This window comes from Pinus tabuliformis, chromosome 9, assembly GCF_031772625.1.
Source record: "Pinus tabuliformis cultivar Carrire ecotype Pingquan chromosome 9, CPIR1, whole genome shotgun sequence".
NCBI lineage: Eukaryota > Viridiplantae > Streptophyta > Pinopsida > Pinales > Pinaceae > Pinus > Pinus tabuliformis.
Window position 1 is genome coordinate 133,546,277 of NC_142307.1, and position 12,103 is coordinate 133,558,379.

Below are 12,103 nucleotides of genomic sequence, written 5' to 3' on the forward strand. Positions count from 1 at the left end.
GAAAATTAATATTATGTATGTTTGGGCTTTATGTAGGCCCCAAATGGTCAAGTCAGCCCCACCATGAAGGGGTGTGACTTTTGGTCAAAAAGTCAACCATTTGACTAATATAAAAACGCAAGTTGACCTCCACATTTGTACCAATTCAGATCACACACATTCTTCTACTTTCTGATTCACACATGCGAAGTCAAAAAGAGCAAATTTGAAGGTTGAATGAAACAAAGAAGTGGCCATTTGACTGAGTTTGACCTACTCTATTTGACCGAGAGCTTAACTAAATTTGACAGCAAAAAGGGAGGAAGTTTGATTGTAGAAGAAAGGAGACTTAAACGGCAGATTTGGGCCACAATCAACCATATGTGACAACAATTGATCGTAGGGCCAAGTTGGCCTTAGGCCGAAATTTTAGATTGTTGACCAACATTGACTAGCTAAGATTTGACCAAGTTTGATTGGTATCTTGGATTTGTAAATATTGTTGAAGAACAATTTCTCCTTAGAAAGAAAAGTTGTTGGGTTTTCCTAGGGTAAATTTGTTCTCTATTGTGCTTGGCTCTTTCCTTATGATCATACTGCTTTCATTGCATTACTGTTGGGATTTAAACTGTATATAAAAATTATATAGATAATAACAATCGTAATTAATGAATGATTAACTAATAATTAGTATCGAAGAGTCATGTCTCTAAGGACATAACAATTCGTGAATGGGTACCTACCTAGGTATATAACTAGGACCCTCCTTTGTAATCAAATCATCGTCTCATATATCTTTTGTAGTCAAACACACACACATATAATAATATGATGGATATTTTTGTATTTCAGATATTCGGAATCTCTCTGCTGTGTATACAAACTTTGTTCGTTACATTAGTATCAGAGTTGTTCGATCCTCTGGCCGCTCAACTGCTACATGGAGCCAGTGTGATCCGACCTTTGGCCATCAACTTGTCATCAACTTCATGGTCGTCGTGATTCAAGCGTTTCGCTACACAAGTCTTTGGAGGTTCTCCATTTTGCTATCAGGCCCTTGGCCATTTAAAAAAAGAAACAAGAAATATTATCAAGAGAGAATATATGAAGGAAAAAAAAAATACTATAAAAAAAGAAAGAGTAGAAAAAAAAATTAAATTAATATATATATATATATAAAACAGTGTCACCACCCACAGTCGCACCACAATCGTCAGCAACCTACAACAACGGCCACTATTGTCGAAAGAATTCAGCCACTGCCCGTGCAACACCTCAAGACCGTCGTGCTCAAAACCACTACGTCTGCAACCACCCAAGCCCAACTATGTCGCCCTTGCCTGCTTGTGCTGCAATCGCAACCTAACAGACCATCGCCTTCATACCAATTACTAGGCTATCACCCATATGCTGTAACTTACTGCAAGTCACCTACGTTGTTGAAACCACTGTAAATAGAGAGTCACTACCACTGTCTCAGCCTGTGGCCAAAAGAAATACAGGCATTACTAATCCACAGCGGTGGCATAATCAGAAATTGAAATTTCATCGAAAAATATGTCACGATTTTTGCTCCAAGTCATTTCAATCCCAATAATTAATTAACGTGAGAGGTTAATAATCCCCATTGGATGAACCTAAAATTTACAACTTACAATCCAAGATTAATTAATTAACATTAAAGATTATAAAAATTACAAAAGCAAATATATATGTTAAAATCCACAAGGAAAAAATAGGAATTAACTTTATAAAAAAAAAAAAAAAAAGTTTTTATTATATTTTGAAAGGTGACTTTAGAAGGAATAAAAAAAGTGAAGTCCTAAATTTCAAGGAAAAGAAAAGGAAGAAAAGAAGAAATATTATTGCGAAAAGAATAAAAGGGGTATTAAAAAAAAACTCTGTAAAATTATAAAATATCAAAAAAGAGCAAACCATGAGTTACACGAATAAGCCAACATTTTGGACTAGATGTCCATTTCGTTTAACAAAAATTGGGTATATATATATATATATATAGAGAGAGAGAGAGAGAGAGAGAGAGATATATATATATTAATATATTAGAGGCAAAATCTCCACGTCCTTTTCTTTTAACTTGTTGTAAGACATGTCATCGAGATCTTTATATTTCTCTTATGATACATTGCTTTTTTGTTGAAGCCTTGCGAGTTCTTTCTCTAATCTTTTTATTTGTGTCCGTGTATTACTTTGATTAGAGGAAGAACTTGCAAGGCTTCATCAAAAAAGCAATGTATATTATAAAAATTGCAAATTATATTGTCCAACATGTGGGAGATTATTTATTACCGAAGAACATCAAAGTAATATATTACTTTGACACAAATAAAAAGATTAGAGGAAGAACTCGCGAGGCTTCAACAAAAAAGCAATGTATATTATAAAAATTGCAAATTATATTGTCCAACATGTGGGAGATTATTTATTACCGAAGAACATCAAAGTAATACACGGACACAAATAAAAAGATTAGAGGAAGAACTCGCAAGGCTTCAACAAAAAAGCAATGTATCATAAGAGAAATATAAAGATCCGATGACATGTCTTACAACAAGTTAAAAGAAAAGGACGAGGAGATTTTGCATTTAAAGACATTGTCAAAAATTACTTGCGAAGGTCAAGAAGTCCAAAGGTACAAGGAAAAAATTAAAAGAAGAAAATGATAGTCTCAAAAAAAATTTGAATGATAATCTGTCAGAGAAGGAAGAAGAAAGTTTATGTTTAAAGAACCTTAATAAAAGGTTATTAGAGCCAATCAAAAGTTTAAAAGATGAGGAGGACAACAAAGAATAAAGTCAACAATTCGGAAAACGAAGAAATTTCATGTCTAAGGAATCATAATCAAAACCTTCTTATGCAAATAAAGAAGCTTAAAGCTGACAAGAAGTCGCTAAAAGACAAGTTAGAACAATGTACTCAAGAAGAAGTATTGAAGTCTTCAGTTGTAACAGTCCAAGTTGAAGATAAAGGAACGAATACCGATCCAGTCAATATCACAACTCAAGAAGAGGATAAACCTGTTGAAGTGAAGACGTACTCAGAAGTTGCAGTTCAAGCAATATAAATTTTGAGTGGAGTTTCGCAATTAATCAAGTGGCCTATGTACCTGAAAGAAATCAAATTACCTTCAATAAACCAAGAAATCACCACAAACAAATTAAGGAGAAATTAGATCACAAGAACTCCTTATTGACATCTGAATTACAAGAGCAGACAACTCAATTAGTCTATATTTGTATCATTTAGAACAAAAACAACAAACTTCTATTCCGAAGACTACTAATGTCACCACAATTCAATCTTGTGATAAAAATCCATCTCAAGTTTCCAATAACTACAATATTCCACAAAAGATTGATTTAGGATGGTTAGATCCCTTCTCAATTCGACAATTTTGTTTGTCACTCAAAGGATCATATCATCTTGTATCATAAAAAATGACAAATCAAAGAATTATGAAAGATGCGAGTAGATTACAAGTCAAAGAAACAGATGACACACCTTGTCAACAATAAGCTTTGGGGACAAAGCTTTCTGAAGAGGAAGGCAATGTTATGAATTAAATATATATAAAAATAATATAAATAAATATAAATAATAAAAATCATAAATAATGAATAATTAACTAATAATTAGTATTGAAGAGTCATGTCTCTAAGAACATAACCATTCGTGAACGGGTACCTACCTAGGTATATAAACGGGGCCCTCATTTTAATCAAATCATCGTCTCATATATCTTCTGCATTCAAATATATCTTCTGCATTCAAACATATATATATATATATATATATATATATACTATGATGGATATTTTTATATTTTAGATATTCTGAATCTCTCCGCTGCGTATACGAACTTTGTTCATTACAGAAATCATTGGAAAGTAATTATCAGATCAAAAGAGCAAATTCTACTGTGCATCATTGTAGAAATTTAAATATTAGGAAAGAAGACATAAATAATTAGAAGAGACAAATAATGTCTTCCACTTGCTAAGACACGACGCTGATGTAGAAGACCTTCTGAAGCTACTTACATCAACATAAACAAGGTCCTAGGACTTCGACCTTGAAAGGTAAGAGAGAAAGAATTGGCAGAAGCAAAGGTAGATGCATAGATCTTTCTACAGAAAAAATAACACACTATTATCTTTAGAGATAAAAAACAAACATCACCAAGGAATCAAGGATCCAACACAGAGAGCACATCCCTGACTTCTCTTGCCAACGATCATTTATTAGCATGAGCATTATTCAACAAAGTTACAGTGGCTTTACTTTGATAGACCATGCCTAGCTGTTTGTTAATATTCACATCACTACATCTCATTTTATTCCAATTATGGGGAGCACTGCTATGTGGGCGCACATGAGTGTGAAGAATACACTTCAAAAGCAAATGTCCTATTGTTATTGCAAATTCCAGGGTCGGGGTGGGGGAGGAGCATTTGGGAGCAGGGAGATGCATGGGGGGACATCCGGGAGCACTGCCAAATTTGAAGGAAATTTCCACCGAGGGAGGTTGGGGGGGGGCAGCATCAAAGACTCAGCCTGAGGGCATCAATATATAGAGTAAAGACTCAATCTTGATTGAGGGTTTCTCATGTGAAGAATCATTGACTAAGAAGAATGGAGAAGTGGAGAGGATCAAGACTGACTGTCTATTCTTTTCTTTTCTTTTTTAATTTTAAACCTTTATGGGAAAAAATTCCACCAGGGGGGGTGGCGTCAAAGACTCAGTTTGAGGGCATCAATATATAGAGTAAAGACTCAATCTTGATTGAGGGTTTCTCCTGTGAAGAACCATTGATTGAGAAGAATGGAGAAGTGGAGAGGATCAAGACTAACTTTCTTTTCTTTTCTTTTTTTCTCTGTTACACAGGAACCGTTTCCAAGAGTTGGGAAACCCATTCCAATAGTTCCTGCGCTCCCGGGAGCTTTGGAACTGTATGGGAACGTTCGCTTTTCAAGGGGAGTTGCAATGGGATCTTGGGAAAGTTTTGGGAGCTTTGAAGACTGTTTTTTTGGAGTTCCCGCGTTCCTTGGAGTTGGGGAATACAAACCCTGTAGAGAAATATGCTGAACTGCCCACAAAACATGAGCCCAAGTTGAAACCTTCGCAGGAAGAAAGGCCAAAGACATCCTTAACACTGATATCCTTAATTGAGAAACTCGAGCAATCTCTTAATGTGTTAAGGGAGTGTGTGGGACCTCGATGTAAGGGCGATATTTGGGATGTTATGCTCATGAGTATTTCTTTTGTTGTTTATGTATATATATGACAAAAGATTGTGTGTGCACATTGTATGTGGTAGTCAATGCTTAAACATTAGAGTTTCTTTACTTTTTCTCTTAAGAATAACTAGAAAAACATATGCAAAATTGTTCCTTTGTATTTTTAAGCCAGATTGTTTCAAAGACACATCATGTGTCATAATGCTAATATTTTATATATATAAAAGGGAGAGACTCAGGGAGAGAGACACCCAAAGAATATATTTATATATATAAGAGATTATATATTCATTATTTATATATTTAAAACTAAGTTGCAAGAAACGTCGGGCAGGAGGCCATTTCCGTACGGAAACGAGTACGAAACGCTAAAACGCGTGTGGTACGACCGTGAAACGCATTTCAGGCCGTACTGCCACGCTAGTACAACCGGAAACGCGTTTCACAACCGTACGACTCACGTTTCAACTTTTTACTTGTGTTTTTTTTTATTTTTTTAATTTGTTTTCTAATTTATTTTTAGGTTATCCTAATGACTTCTAGTTGCTTCTAGATCCCTATCAAAAGTTATAAAAGTGAATTTTTGCCCTAGTGTTGATATACAGTTCATCAAGAAGTTTGAGGCATATGCAGTTCATGGTAATGTAGTAAAAGTGATATTCTCCTTTATTTTTCATTTTCATCCTTCTACATAAATTTTTAACATTACCATGAAATGACTCAAGATGTTTGAGAGTGGGTTCGCCCTCATTGGATTTCATATGGAGAAGTTAGAATTTTAGATCTCACTCAAAATCCAGCAGACTTATCTGTTTTTCAGGATTTCAAGATTGGGGAGATTGCAATGTTTCCATTGGATTTTATCATGTACTAGGGTATGGAACTTGTATTTAATCAAGAGAACCAAGCTCTCTATGCAGGGGAGACTCCCAATATCAAGAGCATGTAGGGTACTAGGGTGTGAAACTTGTATTTAATCAAGAAAACTAAGGTCGTTCAACTATGTAGGAAGAGACTCCCAATCAAGCACGAGACAAGAAATTAGAAATTTCCCGTGGCTGATTTTGGATAGTTCTATTTTCATTATGTGATCATTCATGAGTAAATGTGATGTCAATTTAGAGACTTATAGTTTATGCATTGACAATTGACAATTTTATCATAATGTAATAAATTAGAATGTATCATATATGCTTTATGATTGCACATATTTCTTAAATGTCCTAATATATAAGGGAGTCAAGTTAAAGGGGAATATAACCCTGAAAACACCATTCTGAATAGCAAATTTTCAGAGACCAGAGGTTTAGTTAGTGACTCCAAAATTCTCATCTTTTATCATACCTTAAGCATACACACTTGCTAAAGGTCCATTGAATCTGATTGAAGGTAAAATTCCAAAAATGTATTTCCACCACCCCTTGGAGTCATTTACGTTGATCTCTACATTCAAATACTCTGCACAATTCCTGTATGACCAAAACTGTGAGTGATACAAAAGGAAGAGTCACTTCAACAAATAGCATTGAGAAACATGTGACATTGGAGATCTCACTTTTCCAATTAAATTCATTGAATATATAGTAAAATCTAAAAGCTACTCTCGATCTCCAAAATCTGTCTGGAATCTGGATAGTATCTCTTTCAAACATCAGGAAACTGCCCTTACCAAATATCAGGCACTGGCCGAGATAGAAAGAAACAAACAAACAAAGAAAATTAAAAAAAAGGGGGGGGGATTTGAAACTCAAGGAATAGTTGCATCGATGAAATATAGATTTTTGCAGGAAGGAAGATCTAGAAGAAGTTCAACCTCCCGACCAAAATCTAGGGAATATAAGGCTGACATTAGAAGATCTGATTTTCATATTAATAAATTACTCCATGAAATTCTGAAGCAGAGTTATTTTATGGCCTTTTATCAGACCTGGACTACCAGAGTTCAGATCCTTCTAATAAATATGGGAATGCTGATCCTTTTGGAGGCCAATTCCCACAGGTAGAGGAAGACAGTGAAAATAATGACTCAGACAACTCTGTGAATAATTTGTTTGAGAAAACCTGGAATGCTAATCTGAGCTAGAGAGTATGAAATATTTTTCCTTTTATGTTGAATTGAAAAGTTTGTTGAACATTGGTGATTGTATGAAAATCATTTATATTAATATATCATCTATAGAATTGGTACGTTTAATGTTAAATCTCTAGCAAAACATTTTTTAAGTGAAAGAACGTATGGCAAGTGAGAGCAATCTGGGTTCAGTTTGTATCAATTTCTGTAATCTATTCCCTTTCAAAAGGGAAGAATCTATAACATCTAGCCAAAAGGGGAAAAACAGCTTCACATTGAGTGCAAGCCAGAAATAATAAGTACCTGAAGTTCTCCCCTGATCTAACTGACAGTAGCAGTGAAAACAGAAAGGAAAAGAAACATCAAACACCTAAATCCCAAATCAGATGTAGCATGGAGCAGAAAACCTTAGACATCAGACCCAACTTCAAAGATTGAAAAGACGCGAAAAAAATAGGAATGTAAAGATAAAAAAAAAACTAACTTCAGAGGTATATCCTGCAAACAAATTTATACATACCCTTCTCCAAGTGAAAACACCTGATAAGACATCTTCGCCACAGCTGGGCCGATTTGATCCCCAATAGACCACTTGTCTTGACCAGAGGCCCCCTCACATCCACTTCCGGTGGTATTGAGAGGCAAACTGGATACCATATGTGCAGAAACATTTGTGAGAGCTGAACTATTTCCAGATTCACAGTAACCATCTTCCCATGTCAGCATCCTGCAATGTCAATGATGAGAAACAAGACCCTTCTTACTTCAGCAGCAATTTTAAAGACAATCCAATTTAATGGGCAAATATTGATGACGGTACCATCTACTTAAAAACAAAATTCACCTAGAATAAAAATAGTTATTTGTCATGCATAGTTTAGTTAACATGATCTATACTTACTCTCAACAATCAGCTCAAACCCAAGAAGGAAAAACACAGATAAAACCTATGGCAACAATCTAAGTCATTAAGCATCACATTTTGGTTTAGAGCTAGCAGATCTGAAGTATCACAGTCCCATTTTTCTAAACAAGCATAATTGTCATTCAAAAATGGTGTTGGAGCAACACAGAATAATACAACCATAGGACAATGATTCCTGGAACCAGAAATTTTAAATGTTTTAAAAACACCACCAAGCACTCAACAACTAGTTTTGCACCAACAGGTTTGGGTGTTTTGCCCACAAACTCCAGACTCCAGAGTAGAATCATGCAAAAGCAGTTTCCTAAATCATTTCAAAAGTCTTCAATTGAGTTACTGAAAACCAGGGCCCGGAATATTTACAACACTAATGTGAAAATTCGACAAATGTTGGAAAATGAATTTGACCAATTACCTGGAAAAAAAATATTCAATGTATAAACGGGATTCCGAATGACATTTTTATAATTCTGCTACGAGATCATAGTGTGCTAGTATAGTCAAGAATAAAAATGTTCAAGGATGTCAAATATCAGGCTACTATCATGGATCAATCAATATTATGTCCATGAATATCAATTGTTCAACAGAAATTTGATCTTCTGAGAATCATGGGAGAATACAACAAAACAGAACTTGTTTTTTGACACTTGCGAGAAAAAAAATGTTCCTCACTAGTAGCCAGAAAAAGCGATGCAAATACCACATGACATAGTCCTTTATTGAATTTCACCAAACACTTTTTTTTTACTAGTAGCCAGAAAAAGTGATGTGAATACCATATGACATAGTCTTTTATTGAATTTCACCAAACACTTTTTTTTTAGTGCCGGTGAAGAGGGGGGAAGGGATTTGGTGGGGGAGGGGCAGCAGTCTAGCACAATTTTTCAATAGCTGTCCATGGTCATCAGGCTTGAGTTCATTAAGAGAACCCCAAAAACTTGGTTTCTTTCATATCGTTCAGACACCTCTAGCCTTTTTTTAAGGTTTATCACTGAAATTTCAGAGAAACAACTTACACGATTTACTTCTTCAGGTTCTTTCTCATTAGGAACTAAACTTTTCAAACTCCATATGCATTTACCACTCCTCGAATCAGTATAGACTCTCAGAATATTGACATATTTGAACTGCGAACCCCAGTGAGTCGTCTAGGAGAATCATATTTACAAGCAAAGATATGAATGAACAGAACGGAGCATTTCAAGCGTTCTAGAAACTCCTTTCTCAAAATATGGTGTGTACCAGAGATCGAACGAGAAAATAACAATCATATAGAACAAGAAGAAGCTATTTTCATTCAGCAAAATAATTCCCGGAGTTATTATGTTAAAATTCAGAAAATGGCCTGTACCTAGATGCATCCTTCTGAAAATCATACAGAACAACAATACTATATTCCTTTCAGCTGATGAAGGCTTATGCAGGCAGACAGGTACAACAACTTAAAATACCGCTTGCATACACAATCGTCATTTGCAGTTGTGAATGAACAACGATTTTTGCATTAGGCATCATCAAGTACATTTTGTACTTTCATAAATGGCCAGGATACCTGAAGAGTTCAAGCCAGTTTCAAAACCATCTTAAAAAAGAAAATGAATCTCGGGATGTCAAAATTTATCTTCCCTTCCGGGGTCAAGACATGTAAGTATGGTGATTACAGGATTTATCTGACAGATCCATACAACTATACATACAAATTATTCATCCAAAAATGGCCACATGTTTGGGCGTTTTACCTAAAAATTGTAGCAGTGGATTTATAGGCCATCAGTGAGTGGCGGAAAATTTGAGCATATTACTAATTCAATTAAATTTCATGTTTTCTTTATGAAGTTTCGACTAAATGATGAAAATCTAGCAGCTCCCAGAATAATACAAATGCAAACACTTACTGCGATTAAAAAAAGCACAACCGTACTTCTTTTTCGTCAAAATAGCCAATAAACAAGATACAGTTCAACTATGATCACAGAACTTACATGCGGCTCCGATGTTTCAGCTTCCAAAAGACGGCATAATTCCACCCAGTGTTGCAGCAAAGGCCTCGCAGGGTCTGCTTTAATATTGTTTCCATTTCCTCGGACTTTGATCCTCCAAATCTTACACGGTTTCCGCGCCAATCCGCCCCCTCCAACTCAGCGTAGCCGTGGCCTGTTACCGATCAAATCAGTTATCAAAACGTGTTTTCTTTCGCTACTCTTCACTAGCTAGCTCTGCATGAAGCCCTCCCTGCTTGTATTCGGCGCAATCCAGCTTTCCGTTTTCTTGGAGGCGGGGCAGTGCTGAGCGGCAAATTGTCCATTTCTTCCACCGTCAAATACAGTATTTTCTCCTGTACGGGACTACCAAAAAGAAACGTCAGGGTTTCAAAGCTATCGGAACAATTAAGCAGAAATGCTGGTAGCTTGCAGTAAGAACTTAGTACCGTATGTTTGCACTGATCGATCAGCCATAGCAAAATTAAAGCCAGGGTCTGCTAAAGAAAAACAATTCAGTTCCTATTCTCCGTGTTATTTTGAACGCTTTTCAGAGATTTGAACAGCAGGGGGTTAAGAAGGCCTTTTTCACTATGTTTTTTCAAGCTTTAGTGCTCTGACATAGAAATACTTAACAGAGGGGCAAAAAATATAATTCGACGGAGCAAATACTAAAGCCTTGAAATATCTAACTCTACAACCTCGATGTTGAGCGGAAAAACAAGGAAGGCTTAGCTAACGAGAAGCTTATAGCGAATGTTATCAAGCTTTCGATCCTTAAAAAGGAAAACAATTCAGTGCATCAAATTAATTATGCGCCTCGAAATTGCACTAAAATGTACAGAGGCCGACTCCTCGCAGAATTCTTCTGCAAACTTTGCACAGAAACCGTCTTTTCACTAAATTTCCACGGCAAAAACGCTCTACACACCAAGCTTTCCAACGGCTATGCTATTCCGCATGCTCTCTGCTCGAGCGGCAACATTTTCGCCGATTCTTTTAAATTTCCTCCGCTTTTAGACAAAAACAGGGAGTCCTCTCCGCGTGGTATCCTCACGCCTAAGACATTCAATGAAATCACCCGTTCTTTAACACGCCCGTATCGTTCTTGGACCGAACTCCGTCGCCGATTTCCGACACCAAAAACCGCGCTCCTGAACACGGCCTCTCGCTGCAGCGATAAAAATGCTCGAATTCCTCCCACCTAAGACACTTCGGACGGTCGTCCGGCTTATCGAGGGTTTCGCAAGTTTTTTCAGACTGGTCTTCCCTTGTCTTTGACTTCAGACTGTAACAGCGCACTACTTAACAAAGAAGCGGTAGTGACGCAAATCGGCGGGTTTGTCGTTGATGGCGGTTTTTTGCATACAAAAGCCAGGGTTCTCCAAAAACCGGTAAACAGCCTTGGGACCCGACCAGCTTCCCGGCGCCTCTAAATTCACACACGGCAGTATTTCACGGCAAATTAAAATAAAGCGGCAAAAATAATTTCTCTGGGTCGGGTTTGGTGACGAAGGAGGTTTATGGTAGTGGTAATAATCATAGTGTTTGGGGAAAGGAATCGGGACAGAGTTTGCGAGGGATGCAGGGAGCATCAACTTGAGTGCAGTAGGCTTAGGGCCACGGACCTCTAGACTAAATCTTATGTCCCTATGCTCCTTTTGAGATGAGAAATGGACAAGTTGCTTAGTTTTTTAAAACACCCATGAATTTAATATGCCGTATATTTCTTTTAAAATTAGTGTGAGAGAATACTGATAGTGAAAGAAAATCCTAGTTCCATCACTGCTCTTGTCATGCTTTCTTGAGCCCTCTTTTTAAATGCCTAGAGTTAAGGTCCAACCCTAAATTTGTGCATTAAAAAATGCCATCCAAGATGTGGTCGGC

At 36.5% G+C, this 12,103-nt stretch overlaps 1 protein-coding gene across 3 annotated transcripts in view; it reads right to left on the reverse strand.

Annotated features, from left to right (window-relative positions):
• Positions 1-11,842, reverse strand: part of LOC149147459 (transcription factor EMB1444-like) — a 64,170-nt gene extending 52,328 nt beyond the window's left edge. Inside the window, exons 1-3 of one of the 3 annotated variants that reach the window (XM_089438105.1) lie at positions 10,666-11,842; positions 10,220-10,572; positions 7,830-8,036 (exon numbers count right to left, since the gene is read on the reverse strand). In XM_089438105.1, coding sequence (XP_089294231.1) covers positions 7,830-8,036; positions 10,220-10,314 — 302 coding nt within the window. In that variant the 5' untranslated portion in view covers positions 10,315-10,572; positions 10,666-11,842. Of the gene's footprint in view, positions 1-7,829; positions 8,037-10,219 lie in introns of all 3 variants that reach the window. The other 2 variants (XM_089438104.1, XM_089438103.1) reach the window with 2 other exon arrangements.
• Positions 11,843-12,103: the final 261 nt, after the last annotated feature.